We start from the raw sequence: 26,789 nt of genomic DNA on the forward strand, positions 1-26,789 counted from the left end.
GGATAAAGCCCAGCAATCTCTAAAAAAGGTGTTTGCCCAGCGGGTTTTTGCACGGGCTGGCAGAGGCAGGAACCGCTTTGCCGGCCGTTCGTTCTACTATCAAGGTTCCAGAGGCTACCACAACACGCCCTACCAAGAATACAGGCCGCAATTTTACCCCCAACGATCAAGAGGTTTCCGTTCCAGACGCTTCAGGAACTCGAGAGCCTCCCCTCAGCCAAGTAAGTCTTATTCCTTCTTCTATACCTGTAGGAGGACGTCTCCGTTTTTTCCTACCAAAGTGGTTAGAAATTACAGCAGATCCTTGGATTCTACACACTGTTCAAGGTTACGCCATAGAACTTTATGCGACTCCTATTCAGACCCAATCCCCCCCTCTTCCTCGTTTTTCCGCAGAGATGGCTTCCCTCATTACTTCAGAAGTTCAATCCCTATTGCAAAAACAAGCTATCGCTATTACCCTTCCCGATCCTACGGGCTTCACAAGTTCAATTTTCCTAGTTCTCAAGAAAAACAAGAAAATGCGACCTGTAATAAACCTAAAGGGTTTCAATCACTTTGTAGTTTATCACCATTTCAAGATGGAAACCATACTCCATCTCAGGGATACTCTTCTTCAACTGGATTGGATGGTGCGATTGGACCTACAGGACGCGTATCTGGTGGTTCCACTCAACCCACATTTCAGGAAATGTCTTCAATTCCAATGGTCAGACCAGTATTTTCATTTTACCTCTCTGCCCTTCGGTCTCTCTTCTGCCCCATGGTGTTTCACCAAAATCATGAAACCGGTGGTAGCTTTTCTCAGAGCACAGGGTGTCCGTCTCATTATTTACCTAGACGATATCCTAATAATGAGCCAGTCGCCCCAATCCCTTTTGTCTCACCTCTCTCTTACGTGCTCTCTCCTTTCAGACTTGGGTTTCATCATAAACAGGGAAAAATCCATTCTGATCCCTTCTCAAATTATAGAATTCTTAGGTTTCCAAATAAACTCAATCTCCGCCTCTCTTTTGCTCCCATCTGCAAAGATCAAGACAATAAAATCAGAAATACTTCAAGTTCTACGCAGCTCTCAGATATCTCTCAGAACACTAGCTCGAATTGTAGGTCTCCTCTCCTCCTCCATCCAAGCTATTTTTCCGGGTCCTCTTCATTACAGAGCTCTTCAAAGGCTAAAAATTCGTCACTTAAGAAAAGGACTCTCGTACGCAGATATCATTCCATTAGACGACGAATCGCGCATGGAACTTCAATGGTGGACAGACCATTTAGAGGCCTGGAACGGAAGGACTATCTTTGCATCAGCCCCAGATCTAGTATTAGAATCAGATGCAAGCCGTTCCGGCTGGGGGGCCCGGTGTGGACCAATCTCGACTGGAGGCACATGGTCGTCAGAGGAGTCCAAAATGCATATAAACTGTTTAGAGATGCTTGCCAGCTCCTTTGCAATCAGAAGCCTTGCAAAAAACCGAGTTTGTTGCGCCATTCTCCTCAGAATGGACAACATCTCTGCAGTACGTTATATAAATCATCTGGGGGGCACAAGATCCAGACCCCTGGCGGAATTAGCCAAGGGATTTTGGGAATTTTGCCTTTCAAACCACATTTCGGTTCATGCAGAATACCTTCCAGGGTCTCAGAACTTAGTAGCAGATTGGCATTCCCGTCACCTTCGGGACTCAAGCGACTGGAGACTGCACTCTTCAATTTTCCACATCATTCTCAACAAATGGGGCCCGTTACAAATCGATCTTTTTGCCTCTCGCCTCAATGCCCACCTTCCTCAGTTTTACAGTTGGCGTCCAGATCCATTAGCCTTGGCATCAGATGCTTTTTTACAGGACTGGTCCATCTCCCTCAATTACGCCTTTCCCCCTTTCATTATGATCAACAGGGTCCTAGCTCATGTCAGACGTCAACAAGCCTCTTTAATTCTAATCGCCCCCTATTGGCAATCTCAAACCTGGTTCCCAGCCCTTCTGGAGCTTTCAACAGATTTCCCGATTTTAAATCCTTCCTTCCCGGATCTACTCCTGGATCCTCTAGGCCAACCACATCCTCTCATATTGAACAATCTACTTACCCTGTCAGCATGGAAAATTTCGGGCAATCTCAATCTTTCCCGAGCATTTCGACAGAGGCTTCCCAATACATTTCCCGGTCCTGGGCCCCGGGCACAAAAAAGGCTTATACATCAGCCTGGTCTATTTGGCACAGCTGGTGTCTGGGAAAACACATCGATCCCTTTGCAGCGGATTTAATTTATATCATCAACTTTCTAGCAGCCGAAGCCAGTAAAGGTAAAGCTTTTCGCACAATCAACCTATATCGTTCAGCGATTTCTGCAAACCATGTACCGATCAATGGTAAACCAGTGGGGGAGCACCCATTACTGTGCCGTTTATTAAAGGGAGTAAAATTTACCAATCCTCCTTTACCTAGATACAGTCATGTTTGGGATGTTAACATTGTTTTAAAGTTCATTCTCTCATGGCCTGAGAATTCCATACTTTCATTGAAAATGTTATCAGCTAAATTGACTATGTTACTGTGTTTAGTGTCTATAAAACGTATCTCAGATGTTAAAGCTCTAGATGTTTCTAATAGACAGTTTACACCTACGGGGGTGTTGTTTAAGGTGTTTCGTAGAACCAAGACCAATTTAACTTCTGTTTTTTATCCATATTTCCTCTTCATCCTAAATTATGTGTTGCACAATGTTTAAAAGCCTATGAACTAAAGACTGCAGATTTAAGATCCTCTTCTCAGTCCCAATTATTGATTTCATTCAGAAAACCCCACTCTCCTGTTTCGGCAGCTACTCTAGCCAGGTGGGTTAAATGGTTAATGTCATTGGCGGGCATAGATACTTCTGTGTTCGGAGCACATTCTTCCAGAGGAGCCATGGCTTCTAAGGCATTCTGGGCGGGCTCCCGGTTAGAAGATATTCTTAAATCTGCAGATTGGTCTAATGACAATGTTTTTCCAGTGTTTTACTGTAAACCTATTAATAATGTGTCTCTGGATGTAATTAATTTGCTTTAAACTCGCATAATAGGAGCCTCCGGTCTTGTCATAAAATCTAGATTTTCCTAGTCTCATGACGGAAAGTCTTAATTTTATTAAAGACACGGAGGCGAGTATTATCCCTCCTCTTCCAGTAACTTCGTTGTTTATTTTTCCCTCCCTTCTTTTAGCACCGCTGGCCATCACTCAAGCTTCCACCTAAATTTCGCACCTCAGCTTGGTTGTCTACTCTTCAACCTGCTCTTTCCACGGCAGCTACTTTCCAGAACCCGTCTCGACTACCTTCGATTTTGAACTTTTGTTCCGATGTGTTGTCTTTTATTATGGCAATCCTTATTCTGTTCTCTATTGTTCCATTGTTTAACTTTCATTGATTCTCTCGCAAGAAAAGAGGGCTGTTCGCAGTCAAGTGATGTCACAATACCTCTGCATACTGTGATTGGTGTACATTGTTTGAACTACATTTCTATTCCCATTGGCTGTTGTTCCTTTGCCTTCTGGGAATTGTAGTATGTTTCTTGACTGCTGCTATTTATTAAAGTAAGAAAAGAAACGCATAATACTCGCCTCCGTGTCTTTAATAAAATTAAGACTTTCCGTCATGAGACTAGGAAAATCTAGATTATTATTCACCTATTGATCAATTCTTTCATCAATTGCTATGAACCACCAACCCTGAGAAAGTCCTGTGCTTGCCACAAAAGGTGAAACGGGCTGCATTAAACAAGTAAAGAGGTTTAGATTATATAAACATGACCTCTATGTGGAAATTAATGGCTCAAGATAAAAATAACCACGTCACAAGAATCCATTTTCCCTGGAGAACAGAGTCTCAATGCCTACAAAAGCATAGTGGAAAATTCACCCCATGAAAATTGAAGATCTCTACTGAAACCAAACAATCAGCCCATTATCTGTTTGTTCTATAAATTTGAATATAAATCGTAGCAGGTTCTTCTGAGTACTAAAGACAGTCCCAGCTGTAGGATGTATGCAATACTACAGCTAATTTTCTACTCAGAACCTGGCAATGCATGATGTGCACTATCCCTTAAGACTTGTTCCCTTGATACTTTGCATCACATAAGCCTAGGCAATAAAACAGGTTACACTCCTATTTTTGTAATTAATAAATCTGCACAAATATTACTATATGAATACACAATAATAAATGAACATATTACACGATATAACAGGTAAAAGAATGTGTGTTTTATTTGAGAACTACTATGCTGTAAAATTGCTGCTTTTGGTGTGTGTTATTTTCTCTAACTAGGAAACCCACATTTGATAGTAAATTTTTGAAACTATACCTGTATATCTTCACCTGTGATGTTGAACACCAGTCGTTTGTCCAAGAATGCGGCCAGAGATAAAGAGTTTATGACTTGCTCAGAAAACCAAAACGAGAGCATTTTGGAATCTGACAGCAAAGATGGAGTGTACACGGACTCACTGAACACTGTGGTGTGATTGGGATACAGAAGAACACCCTGTGGAGAAAAAAGCTTTTTTTCAAAATCATCATTCTGAATTTACAACGTGAACAAAACTAAGTGAACCTCCCCAAAAAAATCTGAAACAAATGAGTATGACAGAAAAGGGGAGGACCAGACCTACCGGTTCTAGTCCACTCATTCAAGCCTCCCCTCATATAAGCAGGGGGTTCAAGTAACGCATTTTCAAATGTATACTTTTAAAGCTGTAGGAGAATGGCCCATTGGTCTGAATCAAGCTTAGTGACACGCTAGCTGCACCCACCTGATAGCTTTGTGATATTTGTCAGAATTGACCAAGGGCAAGTTACTACAGCCTAAAAATAATTGGCAACACCACAGCACAACCCGCCTAATTCAGGAGCTAGAAGTATCAATGTTGAGTCATGGTACACTGGAAGTAGCGATACTGAGTGCTTAGGGAGAGGCATTTGAGGTGTTTAGAGGTCCTTGGGACAGACTGTCACCCCAGTGCTTAACTTGTGCCGGTGTTTTCCAGTGCTCGCACCAGCACTTATTTTCAAACACTGACATATAGTTATGAGAAACTACCACATGGTGATGCAGTGTGTGTATTTGTAGCAACGTTTATTAGCGGAAGATTAAACTATTTAATATAGCTCTTAAAAATCATAAAACTTGAACTTAAATCTGCAGTTAAAATGGGGCGTGGGCTGTAACAGTTGCAGTAGACCAACAGTTGCAGTGGACCACTGAGCAATACCTTGGGCACTGGCACTTAGGGGGTTATTACAACTTTGGAGGAGGTGTTAATCCGTCCCAAAAGTGACGGTAAAGTGACGGATATACCACCAGCTGTATTACGAGTCCATTATATCCTATGGAACTCGTAATACGGCTGGTGGTATATCCGTCACATTTGGGACGGATTAACACCTACTCCAAAGTTGTAATAACCCCATTAATCTTTTACAAATTAAGCACTGGGCTCCCCATGTTCACTAATGAAAGGCAATTGCATTTGAAGGAACAATCCTAAAAGAGGTGATCACAGAATACATAAGCTAAGAAGCAGATTAAATTAGTCCCTAATGAAAAGATAACAAATCCTCACACTAAGCAGCATGAAATGCTGTCTGAGTTTTTATGACCTTACCAACACAGTCAGCATTTGCTGCATTCAGCAAGGTTCATAATGAAGGTGTATGCATATACATTCTTAATGATATAGGGGGTGATTCTGACCTCGGCGGTAAAATGCCCTTACCGCCGGTCATAAGACCGCCATAACACCGCCGCGGCCGCGGTCAACCGCCACGGTCATTCTGACCCACAACGGCCAAACCTCCAAAAATCCGTCCTCCACTGCAGCCCGCCACATCGGCGGGCAGCGATAAACTGGAGATGACCAAACCTCCACCGTCACGCCAACAGAAATACGCCCATGCCATTACGACCCACGAATCCACACGGCGGTCATTCAAACGCGGTATTCCATTGGCGGTACACACCGCCGCGGTCAGAATACACACACATCACCAAAACACAGCCACATTGGACAATTTGAAATACACACACCTGATACACATACACACACCACTCACACACAATCAACCAACTATAAAACACACACCCACATCACCCACAAACCCCTGCGACCATAATTACTGAGAGAAGGAGAGAGAGACACAGCAGACAATCCATAGCAAGACACACTGAGGCACACTACACCATCACTCACACCACATAGTAGCACAAAGCACCACTCACCAACACACTCCTCATCACATACACCACCCCACACCTCACCCACACCACCCCATGGCACCCCAAAGGCACCCACGCTTTTCGGACCAAGAACTCCGGGTCATGGTGGAGGAAATCCTAAGAGTGGAACCCCAGCTCTTCGGCTCGCAGGTGCAGCACACCAGTATAGCCAGGAAGGCGGAGCTATGGCAGCGGATCGTGGACAGGGTCAACGCGGTGGGACAGCATCCCAGGAATAGGGAGGACATCCGCAAAAGATGGAACGACCTACGGGGGAAGGTCCGATCGATGGTCTCCAGGCACAACATCGCGGTCCAGAAGACTGGCGGCGGACCCCCACCCACCCCTCCCGAATTTACATCGTGGGAGCAAGAGGTCTTGACCATCCTGCATCCTCAGGGCCTCGCTGGAGTAGCCGGAGGAATGGACTCTGGTAAGTCCCATCTCAACTACTATATCCCCCCCACCCCACCAGCATGCCAACCCACAACCCCACCCTCACCCCCAACCCCCCAGCACATATCCTCCCTGACAATGTCTCCCCAGCACAACCCACCCATCCCAACACCAACTCCTGCATGCCAACACAAATCATGGGCACCCATCACCTATGCATGACCACTGCACTAACCCCTCCCCCCCACTAAATACCCTCACAACACCTCCCTCAAGGGAATGCCTGCACTGGGGAACAAGGGCACCCATAACACGCACGCTATTGCACACACAGAAACAATAACCAAACTCTCTTACCCCATGCAGGACCCGAATGACAACACACCAGCCAGGAGGGTCCAGAAGTGTCCATCCCACCACCGGAACAGGCCCACACTGAGGATAGCAGCTCTGTCGACAGTGAACCTGATGACCAGCCCGGACCATCGGGGACCTCTGGGCAGTCGGTTCCCCTCAGGCAGCCACAGGCCACACCAGACCCGACCCCCTCTGCCGACACCAGCACAGCTCCCACCCAGCGGGCCCATGCCTCTGTCTCTAGGACAGCTCAATCAGCGGTGTGTCCGCCACTACAGGGCACCCAGGCTAACCCAACACCCCAACAACAACAGGGACCTGGAGGCAGTGGGAGCGGGCACACCGGCCAGGGGACAGAGGCCGGGGGAAACCGGGCAGCTCGGAGGGCTGCTGTGCGACAGGGGGGGGAGGAGAGGCCCAGGGAACCCACTCTCCAAGAGGCCCTCACCACCATCATGGGGGCATACCACCACTCCCAAGAAACGATGGCGACGGTACTGGCCAGGTTCACTGAGATCCAGGCACAGCAGGAAGAACGCTACATGGGGTTCAGGGAGGAGCTGAGAATCATCGGGACCGCAATGGGGACCATCGTCCTGGCCCTCCACAGGATAGAGGACGCGTTGCGGGACCATGGGGCACCACACAGGGCCCCTGTCACTAGGCCGGACCAGGAACAGCCTACCACCTCCGCCGGCACTAGTGGACAGGAGGTCCCAACACCTCGACAGCCCCCCAGAACCCCACCTCCTGTTGAAGAACAACCACCCCGTAAGAGGAGCCTGAGACCAAAGAAAAAGACAGAGTAGGATGTCAAGACCCCCGCCAGCAGGACATAACCCCTGAACTCTTCCCACTGTCCCACATTGCCACCCTGTCCAACCATGAACTGCCTATGCTCCATCCTTCCACAGGCAAAAGAACAATGCACCTGTGAGACTGAGAACTGGACTCTGCCATGGATATTCCTCCACCCCCACCCATCACCCTTAGAATCACATGTACCGATATCTAGCACTGTAAATAAATCACATTTTGAACACTAATCTGTTTTGAGTCATGCTGTCTTATTAACAAATGTATTACATATTACTGTTCAATTTCTGTTCTGTCAATTAGTCATGACAACATACCAATGTCAATACGCTGTATTTCATGGGCGAACCAATTAGAAGTCAGGTACTGAGTCAGACAGCACTGAGAAGGGAAGGGAAAGGCAAAAATTACTGAAAAACATCTGTGGGGAACTACAGAAAGTACAGATGCAGGAGGCTAGAAGCAATTGGGAAATGGCGTGGGTGATTCTTACCTGGGTGTCACTGGAAATACTGTTGTATCACTCTATCCCTATTGTCTGTGTCGTCCTCTGAGTCTTCCTCCTCTTCACTCTCCACAGGCTCCACGGCTTCTACAACACCACCATCTGGACCATCCTCCTGCAGGAAAGGCACCTGGCGTCGCAAAGCCAGGTTGTGAAGCATACAGCAGGCCACGATGATATGGCACACCTTCTTTGGTGAGTACATTAGGGATCCACCAGTCATATGCAGGCACCTAAACCTGGCCTTCAGGAGTCCAAAGGTTCGCTCAATCACCCTCCTAGTACGCCCATGGGCCTCATTGGGGATGCTGCTATTTCGCATCACATACGCGTCATGCACTGACCCTGGGAACTTGGCATTTACATGGGAGATGTACTGGTCAGCCAAACAGACCACCTGGACATTCATCGAATGATAATTTTTTCTGTTTCGGTACACCTGCTCATCGTCTTTTGGGGGTACCAAAGCCACATGGGTCCCATCAATGGCACCAATGATGTTGGGGATATGTCCAAGGGCATAGAAATCACCCTTCACTGTAGGCAAGTCACCCTCCTCGGGGAAAATGATGTAGCTCCGCATGAGTTTCATCAGGGCAGACAACACTCTGCTCAAAATCTTAGAAAACATAGGCTGAGACATTCCAGATGACATGGCCACTGTGGTCTGGAATGACCCACTGGCCAAAAAATGGAGGACTGACAAAACCTGCACCAGAGGGGGAATCCCTGTGGGTTGGCGGATGGGGGACATCAGGGCTGGCTCCAGCTGGGCACACAGTTCATGGATAGTGGCACGGTCAAGTCTGTATCGAAGTATTATATGGCGTTCTTCCATTGTCGACAGGTCCACCAGCGGTCGGTACACGCGAGGATTCCTCCTTCTCATCGCAAGTCCCAGCGGACGGTGCCTAGGAAGGACAACATGGAGCACAGAGTCAGCCAAACCACAGGTACGTACAGACAGCTTGCACAGTTAAAGAATGGCAATGGGTTGAAAGGCGTGTATGTGTGGCAATGCAAGGCCTAGGCCTGTGTGTCGCAGTCAAAATTAAGCCATGTGGGCCCTTGAAATGGCGGCTGCCTGACCTGTGAAGTGGGACAATGGGATGTGAGGTCAATGCGCTGGCGGGGCACACCGTGGCGGTAGGCGGTCGCAGACCGCGGCGCAAAGCCGCATTGGTTAACATTGAAGCCTATGGGTTTCAGGAGCCAATAACGAAGTGCGCCGGCGGTCGCGGTACGCACCGCCGCGGTACGCACCGCCGCGGACGTGACCACCATTTTCTATCTGCTTAATCACTCGAGACCTGATCATCCACAGGAGAGGACCTATACTGCAAGTGCTGCTGTGACCTCGGTCTGGAAGATACAATGGCTGCTGCGACTGGGGAAAGGGCCCCTGCCTTCACGTCTGAAGAGTTGGACAAGCTCGTGGATGGGGTCCTCCCCCAGTATGCGCTACTCTACCGTCCTCCAGACCAACAAGTGAGTACACCGGGTGCTAATGGAATGGGCTATGCCTGTGTGGATTGGGGTGGATGTAAGTTGGTGGGGTGGGGGGCGAATGAGGAGTGCAACGCCCGACAGATGAGAGCATGTGCCATATGGCAAAGTGGGTGGGGGGGGGCCAATTACATCTAACATGCAGGTCATTGATGATTTCCTCCTTTCCACCCTGTACATGTCTAATAGGTCAGCGCCCATCAGAAGATCGACATTTGGCGTGCCATCGCCAAGGAAGTCCGGACCTTGGGGGTCCACAACAGACGGGGCACCCACTGCCGCAAGAGGTGGGAGGACATCCGCCGCGGAACAAGGAAGACCGCAGAAACACTGCTGGGGATGGCCTCCCAACCTAGGAGGGGTGCCAGTCGCACCATGACCCCCCTGATGTCCCGGATCCTGGCGGTGGCCTACCCTGAATTGGATGGGCGCTTTAAGACATCACAGCAGACACAAGGGGGTGAGTATCAGCACATTCTCCTATCTTTCTGCGCAGTGGAGGCGTCTGGGTGGGGGAGGAGGGCTGTGGGTGACATTAGGCCAGGGCGCTTTCTGTAGTGCAGTCCTCTCCCTTAGGCATGGCCCTGTGCCCCCGGCCCCCACCTCGGTAGGGTGACAAGTACAGCCATTGAAGGTCCAGCATCTCCCATGTGCGCGTTTGACGTCTCTTGGCCTGTTGTCTTAGTCAGTAGTACTGAGTAGTGTACCCCGAATGCGCGGCTTAGTGCATTAGGCACCTGTGTCTGTCCTCTCCGCCAACGGTGTTGACATTGCATGCACTCAACCTGGTCTTCTTTTTTCTCCCCCCACCCTTTCTCTTCATCTTCTTGTGCATGTGTGCATTAGCATCATCAGGCGGAGGAGATATGGCATCGGAGCACGAGGGAGCTGCAGGACACAAGGCCCCGGTGGGCCCAGGAACAGACACCGAGGGCACCAGTGATCCGGAGGGCGAGGGGAGCACCACGACGGGGACCGCTGGTGAGAGCAGCGAAAGCGACACGTCCTCGGATGGGAGCTCCCTAGGGGTGGCGGCAACATCCGTGCCCCCCGCCTCTACAGGTACAGCCGCCACCCAGCGCACCAGCCCCGCCCTCCCAGCAGCCCCTCAGTCTTCGCTCCGTGCCGGTTCGCCCAGGAAGGCGCGCGTCTCCTTCGCCCCAGGCACCTCAGCCCCTGCCCCTGTTGCCCCTGCTGCCCTCAGTGCGGAGCTCATTGACCTGGTAAGGACGCTCATTGTTGGGCAGACGACCCTTTTGAATGCCATCCAGGGTGTGCAAAGGGAGGTGCAACAGAGCAATGCGTACCTGGAGGGCATTCATTCGGGTCAGGCTGCCCATCAACGAGCGTTCACTGCTCTGGCCTCAGCACTGACGGCAGCCATTGTCCCTGTTTCCAGCCTCCCTCTTCTGACTGCCTCCAGCCTGTCTCTGTCTCCTGTTCCTCAGCCTATCCCATCCACACCATCAGACCAGCCTGCACACACCTCAACACCCAAGAGCAGCTCATCCAAACACAAGCACCACAGATCCCGCAAACACTCACCCGAGCAACACCCAGATGCAGACATGCCAACAGCCACTGCCACCCCTGTGTCCCCCTCCTCCTCGTCTCCCTCCTCCCTCCCTGTGACGTCTACACTCACACCTGCATGCACCCCAACATCAGCCAGTGCTTCCATCACCACCTCACCCTCCAGTACAGTCCACACTCGTGCAGTCACCACCCCCACTGCCATGTACACATCCCCTGTATCCTCTCCCACTGAGTCTGTCACCCCCTCTTCCAAGACACACAAACGCAGGCAGCCACCCACCCAACAGCCATCCACCTCACGACAGCCTACAGCACCAGCACCTTCACCCAATGACAGCACACCTGACTCTCCTACAACCACATCCTCTACCTCCACTTCCATCTCCACTTCTCCTACCCTTTACCTTGGCCCAAAAAAACTTTTCCTGGCTAACCTTAACCTCTTTCCCCCCGATGACCTCCCCCATCCATCTTCAAAGAGTCCCAAGAGCACCGCAGCCACCACCAGCCCAGCTTCGGGTGTCACTGTTGTGCCTGGGTTCTGGAGCCCACCCTTTGCCAGCAGTGACACATCGATCAGCAGCAAGGACACGTCCAGCCCCCCCCCCGGCAAGAGGACCCGCAAAAACAAGGACCGCCGTGCGAGGACCGACAGGGCTGCCCCCAAGGAGCAATGTGCGGCCACTTCACCACCCACACCATCTGGGGGAGGCAAGGGCCCGAGAGCCCCATCAAAGGAGCGGAAGGGCAGCAGGAGCGCGGAGAAGGTGGACCCCACATGCCACATCCCAGCTGGGAAGGAGGACACTAAGGAGGCCAGGAGTCCGTCCCCGAAGGGTCCAGATACGTCACGGTCCGAGGGCGACTGAGCAGGGAGTCGAGGCCAGGTCTGGCTCCCTTGACCTGCTGGATGAGCACCGCTGAACAGGGCCCGCGGTGCAGAAGAGCACCGCTGAACAGGGCCCGCCGTGGAGAAGAGCACCGCTGAACAGGGCCCGCGGTGCAGAAGAGCACCGCTGAACAGGGCCCCGCCGTGGAGAAGAGCACCGCTGAACAGGGCCCGCCGTGGAGAAGAGCACCGCTGAACAGGGCCCCGCCGTGGAGAAGAGCACCGCTGAACAGGGCCCGCGGTGCAGAAGAACACCGCTGAACAGGGCCCCGCCGTGGAGAAGAGCACCGCTGAACAGGACCCGCCGTGGAGAAGAGCACCGCTGAACAGGGCCCCGCCATGGAGAAGAGCACCGCTGAACAGGGCCCGCCGTGGAGAAGAGCACCGCTGAACAGGGCCCGCGGTGCAGAAGAGCACCGCTGAACAGGGCCCCGCCGTGGAGAAGAGCACCGCTGAACAGGGCCCGCCGTGGAGAAGAGCACCGCTGAACAGGGCCCCGCCGTGGAGAAGAGCACCGCTGAACAGGGCCCGCCATGGAGAAGAGCACCGCTGAACAGGGCCCGCGGTGCAGAAGAGCACCGCTGAACAGGGCCCCGCCGTGGAGAAGAGCACCGCTGAACAGGGCCCGCCGTGGAGAAGAGCACCGCTGAACAGGGCCCCGCCGTGGAGAAGAGCACTGCTGAACAGGGCCCGCCGTGGAGAAGAGCACCGCTGAACAGGGCCCCGCCGTCTCAAGCACCACTCCTCTGGGCCCTTCTTCTCAAGCACCGCTCCGCTGGGCCCTTCCTCTCAAGCACCGCTCCGCTGGGCCCCGCCGTCTCAAGCACCGCTCCGCTGGGCCCTTCTTCTCAAGCACCGCTCCGCTGGGCCCTTCCTCTCAAGCACCGCTCCGCTGGGCCCCGCCGTCTCAAGCACCGCTCCGCTGGGCCCTTCTTCTCAAGCACCGCTCCGCTGGGCCCCGCCGTCTCAAGCACCGCTCCGCTGGGCCCTTCTTCTCAAGCACCGCTCCGCTGGGCCCTTCTTCTCAAGCACCGCTCCGCTGGGCCCCGCCGTCTCAAGCACCGCTCCGCTGGGCCCTTCTTCTCAAGCACCGCTCCGCTGGGCCCTTCTTCTCAAGCACCGCTCCACTGGGCCCTTCTTCTCAAGCACCACTCCGCTGGGCCCCGCCGCCTCAAGCACCGCTCCGCTGGGCACCGCCGTCTCAAGCACCGCTCCGCTGGGCCCTTCTTCTCAAGCACCGCTCTGCTGGGCCCTTCTTCTCAAGCACCGCTCCGCTGGGCCCTTCTTCTCAAGCACCGCTCCGCTGGGCCCTTCCTCTCAAGCACCGCTCCGCTGGGCCCTTCCTCTCAAGCACCGCTCCGCTGGGCCCCGCCGTCTCAAGCACCGCTCCGCTGGGCCCTTCTTCTCAAGCACCGCTCCGCTGGGCCCTTCTTCTCAAGCACCGCTCCGCTGGGCCCCGCCGCCTCAAGCACCGCTCCGCTGGGCACCGCCGTCTCAAGCACCGCTCCGCTGGGCCCTTCTTCTCAAGCACCGCTCCGCTGGGCCCCGCCGCCTCAAGCACCGCTCCGCTGGGCACCGCCGTCTCAAGCACCGCTCCGCTGGGCCCTTCTTCTCAAGCACCGCTCCGCTGGGCCCTTCTTCTCAAGCACCGCTCCGCTGGGCCCTTCCTCTCAAGCACCGCTCCGCTGGGCCCCGCCGTCTCAAGCACCGCTCCGCTGGGCCCTTCTTCTCAAGCACCGCTCCGCTGGGCCCTTCTTCTCAAGCACCGCTCCGCTGGGCCCTTCCTCTCAAGTACCGCTCCGCTGGGCACCGCCGTCGCAAGCACCGTTTATGGTTCACTGTGCCCACCATGCCTCCTCCTTGACCAGTGGAGACTGTCATCCACCTGATGGACTGTGGCTTTGCACTCCCCAGGATGGTCCAGTGGGCAGCCCACCCACTGTAGAGACATTGAGAGACTGTGGCTTTGCACTCCCCAGGATGGTCCAGTGGGCAGCCCACCCACTGTAGAGACATTGAGAGACTGTGGCTTTGCACTCCCCAGGATGGTCCAGTGGGCAATCCACCCACTGCAGAGACTTGAGAGACTGTGGCTTTGCACTCCCCAGGATGGTCCAGTGGGCAGCCCACCCACTGTAGAGACATTGAGAGACTGTGGCTTTGCACTCCCCAGGATGGCCCAGTGGGCAGCCCACCCACTGTAGAGACATTGAGAGACTGTGGCTTTGCACTCCCCAGGATGGTCCCGTGGGCATGGTGGCTCCTCGTGGATCTGGCGTCGTGGACTCATGTGGCTGTGGTGCCCCCCCCTTCCCTTCCCCCTGAGGTGCCTGTAGTTTTTACATCTGATGCCCCTGCAGTGTTCTCTCCAAAGGACTCAGGTCTCCTGTGTGGGCTTTGCCCTTGTTTCTCAAGACTTTGGCCCACGGACATGCTGAAATCGTAGGTTGTGCAGGACTTGGTACTTCAGTTATACACTGATGTGTGTGTCATTAGTTTTGTTGTGGATATCTTTCATGGTTGTACGGTAATTTTCTGGAGCTTTTTGGTACATAAATATTTATTCAAAATATGATTATGTCCTAGCATTTTTCAGGGGTGTTTGGGTGGTGTCACTGTGACTTGGTGCGCTGCATTGGTGAGTACATAGTTGGGGAGGGGGGGGTCGCATATGTGTGTGCCCGTAACCTTTCGTCCTCCCCCTCCCGTGTGTCGTAGGTGCAGTACTCACCGTTGTCATCTGCGCCGGACTTCGTACTCGTGGTAGATGAGAAGGTAGACGAGAGCAGGTAGGATGTTTAATTCGGGTTCCATGCTGTCCTCCTTCCTCCTGGAGTGCGTAGTGGTGAGCGTTTTCCCGTCCGTAGTCTGTTTCCGCCGTGTTTTTATCGGCGGTGCTCCCGCCCCGGAAAAGGTGGCGGATTGGTGAGTTGGAATAGTGTGGGCGGTACATTGTCTGCCGCCTGTCTGTTGGCGGTGACCCCCGCGCTGTTTGTTTGTACCGCCGTGGCGGTCGGAGTGTTAAGGTGGCTGTCTGTGTTGGCGGTTCCCGCCAGGGTCAGAATCCCATATTTTTTACCGCCAGCCTGTTGGCGGGTTGGCCGCCGCTTTAACACCGACCGCCAGGGTTAGAATCACCCCCATAATGATATATGAAAGTAGTAAATGTGTAATTGAAACCAAGAAATGTCTGTTAAATGACTCCTCTAAGGTTTTCACTCAGTGCTTAATTTGAGCTGGTGTTTGCAGGCGGGGCCCAACGGCACTCATTGTTGGGGACCAGCACTTAAATTTTTGCTCTTCAGAATTTTACCAAAGCAAGAGAGAAAAATACAAAAGGGGTTAAAATGAGGAACAGAAACATGGAAGAACAATAACAAAGGGAGAAAGCAGTGATAGAAAAGGGGCTGTAAGAGTGAGAAAAAGAGGCTGCTGATGAGTGAAAGAGCTATGAGGTGGAATCAAGACTAGGTCACCTCGGTATTCCACACCCTCAACTATGAGCTTCTGAGCAAATATTTGGTCCGGATAGTTATTCTTTTACAAATTGAGCACTGCTCTCACCATACACATCATTTTGGCCCAACGCACAACAAATTAGCCACACTGATATGTGAATTATTTACATGGGTAGAATTTTATATACTCCACAATCAATATGAAAATGTCCCATCATAAACAGGAAATACATCCACAGTCATCACTGTGGCTCTTCCCTCGTTGGACATTCATAAAATAGAACAATACAATGCATTGGTAAAGTACACCTCTACACATAACCAACATGACATTTCCCACTAGTCGGTTTTAGATTGTAACAAAAACAAAATATCCTTTTTTTTTAAATATATATTTTTATTAGATTTTAACAAATGATTACAACAACAATTTGTCACCGACCTTTCATTTTTTAAGTGCTGATATAGACTCAATCTCCCTGAGCCACCCCACCCCCATTTTTAGAGCCTTCAATAGGACCTCTGTGCGTTCCATAGTTTCTCCCATTTCTTGAGGTAGTCCCTTCCCTTGAAGACCACCCTCCTCTCTTGCATGCACCAGTCGATGTCCTTTTTACAGCCAACGACATCTGGTGCCGCCCAAGGTCCCCACCGCCTGGCCATATTTAATTTCACCACCATTAGGCCGAGTGCCACCCCTAATTTTGAGTATTTCAGTGCTTTCCTGTCTCCCCTTATATTTAGTACAAACCACTTCACTGTTCTTGTGATTGGTAGACCTGTTACATGTCATATATTCCTAGAGCTTCATCCAATCGCTCTGTATCTTTGTACGTTCCCACAGAATGTGACTGAAGGAACCTACCTGGCCACATTCCCGGACACACATCTGTGATGTACTCTTACCTATCATATGTAGGATCGTTCTCAAGTTATATGATTTATGTAGGATGCGGACTGGTATGAGTGGCAATGCTGCCCTTATAGCGATTTCCCTCTGGCCCCCTAGTGCTTCCTCTTTAAATTCACCCATGTCTTTTTCCCAGTCAGTTTTCAATTACTGGAGGTTGCCGCTGGAGTTATTGAGAATCTTTTTGTAAACCGATGATACTGTGCCATTGGTCAGGGGTCTGCCAGCAACTTGTACTCTGGCGGGGGGGGGCGGGAGGGAGGTTGACTCTACCAGTATGGTCCCTTTTTTAATATGTGAGAACAGGGCATGTCTAATTTGCAGAAAACTGTATTTTTCATTGTTTGCCAATTTGTATCTTGTCATAGGCCACCTATCAAGTCCCATTTTGTGAACCACTCATGGTTTCCCACTGCATGTATTGTGTTGCTATCCTAGAGTGGTGGTAGGCCCACTGAAGTGCCATTCCACCCTAAGAATACTGTCACCTCTCTCCAGACAGTCGCCACAGTTTCGGTGTGGGCTAGTAGTGTCCCTTTTGATTTAGTCTTGTATAACCTGACTCCTATCACATATCTGTCTACTGTGACTGCTGGTTCATTGAGGGCTGCAAATTCCCAGTCATTGGTTGTCCTCATATGTGCATTCCAAAGTGTCCTTAACCTGAAGTCATAATCAGAATGAAATACACTCTTTAGACCATAGACCATGTAAGACCATAAGCTGATGCAGAGTGCCTCTTAGCTTCTTCTGTTATTAGTTTGTCCAAAAAGGTAATATAACAGCACTTCAAAGGTTGTGTGGTACTTAACTAAATCACATTAAAATGACACCACGAAAAGCTCTAAATTATGGTCACTAGGTTACAATTCTATAACTTAAATAATAAAGAGATGAGACTGGAACACTGCAGATGCCCTTAATGCTAATTAGGTGACTCCTAGAAAGCATCTGATAGTCAAATTAAGTTTGTATATGCAATGAGACTGCCACAGAGCACTTTCATGGGATGGATAAAGGACAAAACCATAATAAGTTGTTTATTCCCAAAGATCCCACTCTGAACAGCAGACTTTTCCTTTGATTTCACCCCAAGGTTCTCTACACACAACAGAAGGGGAGAGAGGTACTTCTCCTTTTCCATCCTCCCTTACTTAAGTTAACCATACACACACAAAAATAGGAAAAGGAGGAAATATGATACTCATCTGACTTTTCGACCCACTCATAGTGGCATGCTTCATCACCGGGCTTGCTACAACATCCCGCGCTACCCAACACCAGGGATGGAGCAAAAGGAATTTGGAAAAAGAAAAAACAAAAGACAAGAGAGCAGATAGTATGGATGAAGGGACAATAATAGCCCCAGTTCATCACTGTGGTAAATCTTTTTAATCCTATCCATGGAGCCCATGAGTAAAAGTTGTGTAGGACTCCCATGAGATAGTTTTAGGCATTATTTTTGTTTGTTCTGCTGACTAGATCCCTACATATGAGTTTTGTATTATCTTTCCCCGAATTTCTTTTGGTCCATCTCTGACGTTGGTTAGTGTGGGATGTTGCAGCAAGCCCGATGATGAACCATGCCACTGTGAGTGGATAAGGGCAATTTTTATTAAACTTGCGTTATTCTGATGCATGGTACTCTAAAAGTCAGATGAGTATCATATTTCCTCCTTTTCCTATTATTGTGTGTGTATTGTTCATCCCGAGGTTCCTATCCCAGATTATCCTCAAACGATAAGTTTTTTTGTCTAGAAACACCTGCGACCCAACAAATGAAGGGGAACATGAGACAGGGAAGAGGAGAAGCTTTTAGGTACGGGTACCAGCGCCTCTGCTTTCCATCCCTTCAGTTCCAGGCCCCTGTTCCCTCCGCATTCTTCAATGACTTCTAGATTACCCAACAGTGCAACACACTGCGCTTTCTTGCATAATAAATAGAATGTTCTAACATGCTGCAGTCTATATGCAAAATGGCGTGGGCCATGTGGAGCGCTGTCTAAATAATTCCATGTATGATAAGATTTGTCTTTCTTGCCGCTACAAATCACATTTCACTAACTGGGACATCTGGAAACTGTGTGGGCCTAGAGACAGATCCAAGACTGTAAATCAAAAATATTTACTCTAAACCAAATATGTCACCTAGCACACAACTACTGACTTCTATAAGCCAATAATTTCAAGGGCAACTCACCTTATGATGTGATTCCACATAATTTGACTTTATTTGCGGAGATGCGGCCACTGAAATGTCCACTCCTATATCCCCATCACTGAGGAAATTTTCTGAAAGAAGGAAAATGGGAACAAGCATGTCAAACCTGTAGGTGAGTGAGCCTCATGCATTCTCGTTTTCTTATCCCGAGGAGTCTAAAGTGATGGTTGCGTTATCTTCGTGCACATAAATAGCTCTAGGGCGAGGTTCACGTGACAGACTCTGAAGTGACTGATGCAGCCCGTTTTCTCTACGAGGCAGAACTACAGAAGGCCGTTGTGAAATCTATAAATATTAGGAAGATCTTTGCACACCAAAAATGTAAGAGCTGTATAATTACGGTATTTTGGAAACGAGGTTCGTTAAAATTCACAAGACATAACAGAGCATTCTATCATGTCACAAAACATCCAAGTAAAATGATGTAGATGCTCTCTGTAGTCAATAATATAATGAAAGGTTTAACGACATCACAAAAGGACTCTGGGCCGGATTCACGAAGGGACCTAGGTGTAGTAAAGCCACGAGTGTGGAGTCTCTGCGCTTGTGGTGGAATCTCCGCATAGTGCGCTTCCCTCAGTGCGCTGTTTGGAGATTCCACCACGAGTGTGGAGACTCCGCCACGCGTGCAGAGACTCTGCATTTGTAACGTAACTACAAGTACGTCTTTTTGTGGCTCAGGCCCTCTGTGACAACTACAGGGTGCAGGTTGTGATGAAAGAGCACAATACATGACCAAGATCAATTACCTCACAGAAGGGTTTAACAACATTATGGGGCTGATTCTAACCCCGGCGGTCTTCGACCGCCGGGGCGAGGGTCGGCGGGAGCACCGCCGACAGGCCGGCGGTGCCCCGCAGGGCATTCTGACCGCGGCGCTTTGGCCGCGGTCAGAAAGGGTAAACCGGCGGTCTCCCGCCGGTTTACCGCTGCCCTCAGAATCCCCCATGGCGGCGCAGCTTGCTGCGCCGCCATGGGGGATTCTGACCCCCCTACCGCCATCCTGTTCATGGCGGGAAAGCCGCCATGAACAGGATGGCGGTAGGGGGGGTCGCGGGGCCCCTGGGGGCCCCTGCCGTGCCCATGCCAATGGCATGGGCACGGCAGGGGCCCCCGTAAGAGGGCCCCGCAAGGTATTTCAGTGTCTGCCTTGCAGACACTGAAATACGCGACGGGTGCTACTGCACCCGTCGTACCTTCCCACTCTGTCGGCTCGATTACGAGCCGGCATCCTCGTGGGAAGGGAGTTTTTCCCTGGGCTGGCGGGCGGTCTTTTGGAGACCGCCCCCCAGCCCAGGGAAAAACTCATAATACCCTCCGCGGTCTTCTGACCGCGGAGCGGTATTATGGGGGCGGAATTCTGGCGGGCGGCCTCCGCCGCCCGCCAGAATTAGAATCACCCCCTATGTTTTTTGTGCACATGGGTCAGTAAATGACAAACCGACTCGCAACAACAGTGCTCAAGGCCTACATGTAAAAGATCCGCTGCATGACAAAGAAGAATAATTACAACACTTTGGTCAAATGGCATGATTGTGTGCTCATGGAGCTCAGTGACATTGGAAACGCTTCAGTGTGAGCTATAACTTTCAAGGCAATCATGAAAGATTGTAATTGATAACAGATCCGTTTGATTACATCACAAAATGGTTCAATGACATGACTGATGAGCTCACAGAGCTCAAACATTCAGCAGAAAATGAACCAATGGCAAGGATATGCCTCAAAGACATCATTGAAGGCCTCAGAAGCATAATAAAGAGGTTCATGAAAGGGCTCCTTGGAATAAAGTGTGTTCATGGATAGAAAGTGAGAGAGCGTAGCTTATATAATCTATATTAACATGAAATGTTTATGAATTAAGGTGTGATGATGCCGCATAGAAACTGTAGTAATAGCAATTTGCTTAAACGTGCACTTGAATTGTGACCACGAAGAGTGGCCACCAATTTATACGCAAACTAATAATGGTGACCAAAATGTTTATGTTACGATTAAATGAGTTTATATTAATATTTGCGTTATTAAATCTGTATTGAAAACCTCATAGGCCTTAAGTTAGCATGAGCCGGAGTTTAGCTGCCTGGCTCTCATATTAAATGCATTTTTATTTTTCAGTGTGCTGACTCACAAGTGGCCCTGACCCCGCTCGTTCTTTTCCTTCGAACTTGGAAGATGAATGTAGCCATGTAGATCTGTTTCTCCCTGTTTCCCATTCGTCTTGAAAACTAAATGTTATAAATGAATTGAAACAGTGTAGATTAATGTAATGTACAAGGTCATTCAAACCGGGGAAGACATTGGAACTGCTGACCAAAAGATGTGCAAAGAATTACAAGGGAATGAAGTCACCGGATGTGCCACCTCTGAAGACGTCAATTCTGAAGACCTATCAAAGACTTGTAAACCAATATGGGGTGAAGATTAGGATTACTTAATGTACTTTCTGATAGGTTAAAGATAGTGGGGTATAGTAAATGTCCAATAGAATTTTGGGGGAATGTACTACGGAAAAGGGATAAAAACCCATGTCACAGAGAGGTCATTTAGGCGGGTTAGGGAATGCTATTGATTTTATCCAGAAACTCTGTCACTCTGTTTGGTGACTTGAGATTTTATTAAAACCATCCTCACCCTTAGACTGCCCATTTACACTTTCCTCCTTATGAGGGAAGTGCCCCTTTTGTCCCTTAGCTGAGTTCTGACTGATGGTGATTTGACTGATGTCCTGAAGACGAAGACTGAACCTGTGCGCTGACCTGATCTTTGGAGGGTAATTATGACAATGCATTCGTAATTTGTCTGTTTGCTTTTCCTTTCTAGGTACCAACTGCTTACTTTTGACAGAGACCTTAGCTAAATGTTTTCCAAATTGGTGTTCTAAATTGTTTTGCATGAAGCCCAACATGCTAATGCTAATCAGTGGTTAGGACATGTGTTCACCTAAACTGACGCAAATAGACAAACGGCCGAGACTATGCTTTGTTGAATTGATGCAATATTGACACTCTGCCAAATTTGATCTATGTTCACGCCGTGTTATGTTCTGATGTTTGTGATTCTCGCATTTATGAAATCTTATCAAAGTTGCCATATCGTGACTATGCTATTATGTTTCTTGGTGTTGAGATTAACACATTTGCTTCTAGATTGTAATTAATAGGGAATAAAATTCATAAAATTCTACTAAACTGGTGTGGTTATTCATGGCTGAAAGGTCATGGTAGCGTTTTGAATTGATTAATGACTTTGACTAAAGTGAAATGCATTGTCGTGATAAATATTGATGACGTTATTGATGTATTGATTGATATATTGATTAGCTATCTCGTCCTATGGTGTCTCTCAACTGGATCAAAAGATTCATTGGCCTAAAACGAGTCCTGATGTGAAATAAATTATCATAAAGGGACGCATTAGCAGTTTCTGGTAGCAGAGCGACGGTTTGGCCCTTTTGGGCCCTAGAACGGAGAATCATTGTTTAAATTGTTTTTCTGTGATAATGCAAATTGGAGGTATGATGTGTTTCTAAATTCACCTTGACTTTCCCGGGATCTCGGAGCCTGCCTAAGTGAGTTGTGAATGTTCTCGGCGTCATAGCATGTGTGGTATAGGGTTTTGCGCTTGCTCAGTTTATGCCTTTTTGCAGGTGATTGTGAAATCTGTGTGTATTGAGGCCAGGTAAATGTTGTTTTAGTAGGAGTGGGCGTACTCCATAGTATGAGAGTAGGGAAGTCGGCGTACTTCATATGAGTGTGGCGCTTTTGTGCAAAAAAATTATCCACGTTGTTGGTTGTTTATGTACGGACCCGTCGTGGTCTAAGACTCCGGAGTATATTGACAAGTGTAGGAGACACTTTGGTTTATGTTGTAATCTGTGCGGTTTAATAGGTCAATCGGGCGTGGTTGACGAGTCGAGTTTGAGTCGAAATGTATGTATGAAACCTTCGATGGAGATTTGGCAAGTTCTAAAGTGCACTAGGACGAACCATTGACAAGTCGAGAGTAGGATTTGCGGGACAAATTCTGCTTGCGTATGCGGGAACTGAGAAGGAGAGAGTAGCGGCCGAGGCTTCAAGTGAAATCTCTGTAAAGTTCTGAAGCAAATGTGTTACCCTTCCTGTAGTAAACCAGCAGATTTGTGTTGTTGTTTAAAGGTGCTTGCAGTAATTTTGCATTACTTTTGTGTGAATCCAGTGAGGGGTGGACGAGCCGCAAGACTTTGTCAGCTGCAGTGTGTGAGTGTGATGTCAGTGGTGCCGTGCTGAGATAGGTCAGTTGTCGAGAGGGGTCACGCACGGATTGGCTGCCATCCGTGAGAGGCAATAGGTTGAGAAAGGTGAGTGAAGAGTGTCCTGGGAACTAAGTCATTTTCGGATTAAATACAAATAAGAGAAAACTTAAAAATGAATTTTGTCAAGGCTTTTAAGAGTGCTCTGAAAGGAGACACATACATTATGGCGAGTGAAGGGGAGCCTACACCGCCTGAGGGTACTCCAGCTTACATACTTATGGAAGAAAAAGGTGTCGCGCCTTGTTTATGGATGAAACAGTGGCGCAAATTAACAGAGAAAGAGGGATGTTTAGCTTTCCCAGAACATGGGACGTTCAATACAAAGGTGCTAGAGAATCTAAGGTGGATGTTAAGTACACAAAAACCACCTCCAAGGCCAGCTCAGTATGAGGCTTTAGCAATTTGGGATTTAATGACCCTTAAACATAGACAATAGAAATTCCAAAGAAAAATAAAAAGAGCAGAAAAGACTTATGCAGAAGCTAGGTGGGATAATGAGAACAAAATGTGGGGACGGGGAATAGTTGATGGACTGAAATTGTTCCCAGCAATGACACAGGGAGACAAGATGCAGGGGAAAAAAGCTACCTGTAATCAGACAAAGACTCTAGTAAGCCTAAGAAAACTAAGAGACCTTGGGAGGAAGAAGATGATTCAGACGATGAAGAATTTATGGATTGTATATTACATGATCGCCCGCCACCTTATGTGGCGAGTGATAATGTCCCGAGCACTAGTACGGATCCTGGGAGCCAGACGCAGAAGAAGGGAGTTACTGATACAGCACAGACTAGTGATACGGGTTTGATACAGAATGGTGTCAATGTACCCACTGCGCCAGACATACAGACACAGTTGCAACCTCCACCGCAGATACAGAGAATCTATCCAGACGCCTCAGTACTAGAGACTACTACAAATCTGATAGTCCCGCCAGACCCGATATATACAAAATCGAGGTTAATGCAGATTGAGTCAACTCCGCAATTGCTGCCCCAGCCACGGCCACAACTGATACCGGGATATAACCCAGCAGCAGGTCCTCCGTTAATACCTGCCCCGGCTTCGCTAGATCAGACTTTTGGAGTAGCTGCTCCACGAAGTTTGGGACCGGGTCAGACACCTGCCGCAATATCATTGCCAATTAGTGTTGGTCCACCGGTACCATTGTATGCACAAGGTAAGGCTGGTGTATGTGACCAGGGAGTAACGGCCCAAGATGTGCTAAGAGGAGGGTCCATAGGAACCCCTCAGTTAATGGCCCCAGGAGAACAAGCGATTGAAAAACCAGGGTCTTTGATCGACCTTAGCCCAGTTGAAGCACCCTTGGTGGCAATAAGACAGGCAGGGCTAGGGGTGTTAACCCCACAGACAATAAGTACGAACGCTTCACAATCGCCAATGATGCATGCAGGGAACATTTCACTGCAAGGTTTTACAGTACAACAGTTGAATGGGTGGTTAGAGAAGACCTATGCTTCGCAGAAGACTACAGTGACTGCAATAGAACCGGAAAGGATAGGGAGAGATGAGTACCTGTATTTTGTGAGACTGGGGGTTGAAGCTGCTGAACTAGTGGACGGAACAATGGGAGTAAACAGATTAGAATCATACACAGAAGCAGAATTGAGGTATCTGTGTCCTAAGATTACTAAAGAGGTAGGCAAGGTACACCAGAGATTAGCAAACCTGGCAGACAAGTACAACATTGATATTGAGAACACTAGACATTTGAAAAGAAGTTACAGGTTAGACTTTGATTCAAAAGTCTTTGAGCATATGAGGTCTGCCAGAATGAAAGTGCATCTGAAGGAAATACTGCAAAGTGCGCAAATCTGGGGAGCGTTAGAAAAATGGGAAGGCAGATGGGCAAAGAAAAGAGATAAGGAGAAAGGTGACAGTCCGGGGTCGTGTCAGGCTAAAGCTTCACCCGATACAGGATCGGTAAAAATACTACCCATGAGAGAAACAGCTGGTGGAGTTTTAATTAATGTGCCATGGTCCAGAGGAGACATCCTATTTTTTACAAATGATTATCCCAGGTTGAGGGAGAAACCGATCGAGTGGTATCAACAAACAGATAGGTTTGTGAAACTTGCAAAGTGTCTTTGGGAAGACTTGAATACCCTGTTTGAGATCATTGTTCCGCCTGATTTGTGGCTCGAGTGCAAGAGAGGGGTAGACTGGCCGACGAAGGAGCCGGCAACAGATAAGGTGACCGGAGCTCCCTATAAGGAGGTAATGAAGTACTATCATAAGGTGATTGAATTTTTGAAGCAGAAAGTGTCGCCGAAGGTGACTGATTGGCAGAAAATCGACCGGACCTCGCAGGAGGCTAAGGAACCAATACATGCTTATTATGAGAGGTTGTTGAAGGCATTCAAAGATTATAGTGGGACTGAGACCATTGAGCCGAAAGACATGAACTATCTTGTGTTCAGATTCATTGAAAGGCTGAGACCAGAGGTTAGCCAGATGATTAAGAACCATTTGATTTGTTGGCAAGCAAAGCCGATTGATGAGGTGTTGCAGTGTGCAAAATACTGTAGTGACAAAATTGAGCTGAAGCAGAAAAAGTTAAAGGAGAAAGTGATGGTGATGCAGATGAGGGCTGCACAAGCAGGAATACAGGGAAATGGAGTTCAACAGATGACACAGCAACAACCGCAAGTGAATGGTGTGTTTCAGGCACAACCTAGAGGTCGAGGTCGAGGTTTTGTAAATTGTAGTTCAGACTTGAATACTGTTGTGGTTCAAAATGATGCACAAGGGATGAAAAGGATGTCACCATGTCACGCGTGCGGGGGCGTGGGACATTGGAAGCGGGAATGCCCGAATGTGGTGCAGGATGGTGTCGTTCAACAAAGCACTAATGTCGGTACATTGCAAAATGTGAGATGTCCAAAATTGAGAAATCAAAATTCGAACTTCCAAAATAACATGATTCAGATGCAAGGGTTACAGCCCATGCAGCAAATGCAAATGCTGCGCGTTCATCCAGCGCAAATGCAGCAAGTACAACAGAGGGTTCCCATGGTACCTAGACAGCAAATGCAATTACCAATGGCTCCAATGGGACAGCAGCAGGTGATGCTTCCTCAGCAGGTCACGGGTCAGGTGATGAGTCAAAATAGTACAGTACAGCAATTCCCATTGCGTGGTGAAGATGGAATGAATGAGGAGTGGTCGGATGACAGCTCAGATAGCGAAGAGTGCAGGCTTGCAGCGTCCCTAGAAGTAGATCAGAGCGGACCCTATGTAGAAGGAAAGGTAATGGGTCACAAGGTTTCATTCTTGCTTGATACTGGAGCTATACGCTCTACAGTCACAAGTGCAGAGGTTCCGAAATTACCACTTTCGGGGCGTACCATAAGGGTGGTTGGAGTAGCAAACCAGTACCGGCAACTTCCAGGGACTGCATACATTTGTAGTCTGCGATTCGAGTCCGGTATCCCTACTTGGAAGAGACTTAGGGGGTTATTACAACTTTGGAGGAGGTGTTAATCCGTCCCAAAAGTGACGGTAAAGTGACGGATATACCACCAGCCGTATTGCGAGTCCATTGTGGGGGTCATTCTGACCCTGGTGGCCGGTGACCGCCAGGGTCACCGACCACGGGAGCACCGCCAACAGGCTGGTGGTGCTCC

General features: G+C 49.1%; 1 protein-coding gene across 1 annotated transcript in view; it reads right to left on the minus strand.

Moving 5' to 3' along the window:
* CETP (cholesteryl ester transfer protein) overlaps positions 1-26,789 on the minus strand; it is a 112,501-nt gene that overhangs the window by 18,813 nt on the left and 66,899 nt on the right. The window contains exons 8-9 of the mRNA XM_069215803.1: positions 18,828-18,919; positions 4,344-4,523 (exon numbers count right to left, since the gene is read on the minus strand). Of these exons, the coding sequence (XP_069071904.1) occupies positions 4,344-4,523; positions 18,828-18,919 (272 nt within the window). The remainder of the gene's footprint in view (positions 1-4,343; positions 4,524-18,827; positions 18,920-26,789) is intronic.

The sequence above is a fragment of the Pleurodeles waltl genome, chromosome 12 (assembly GCF_031143425.1).
Source record: "Pleurodeles waltl isolate 20211129_DDA chromosome 12, aPleWal1.hap1.20221129, whole genome shotgun sequence".
NCBI lineage: Eukaryota > Metazoa > Chordata > Amphibia > Caudata > Salamandridae > Pleurodeles > Pleurodeles waltl.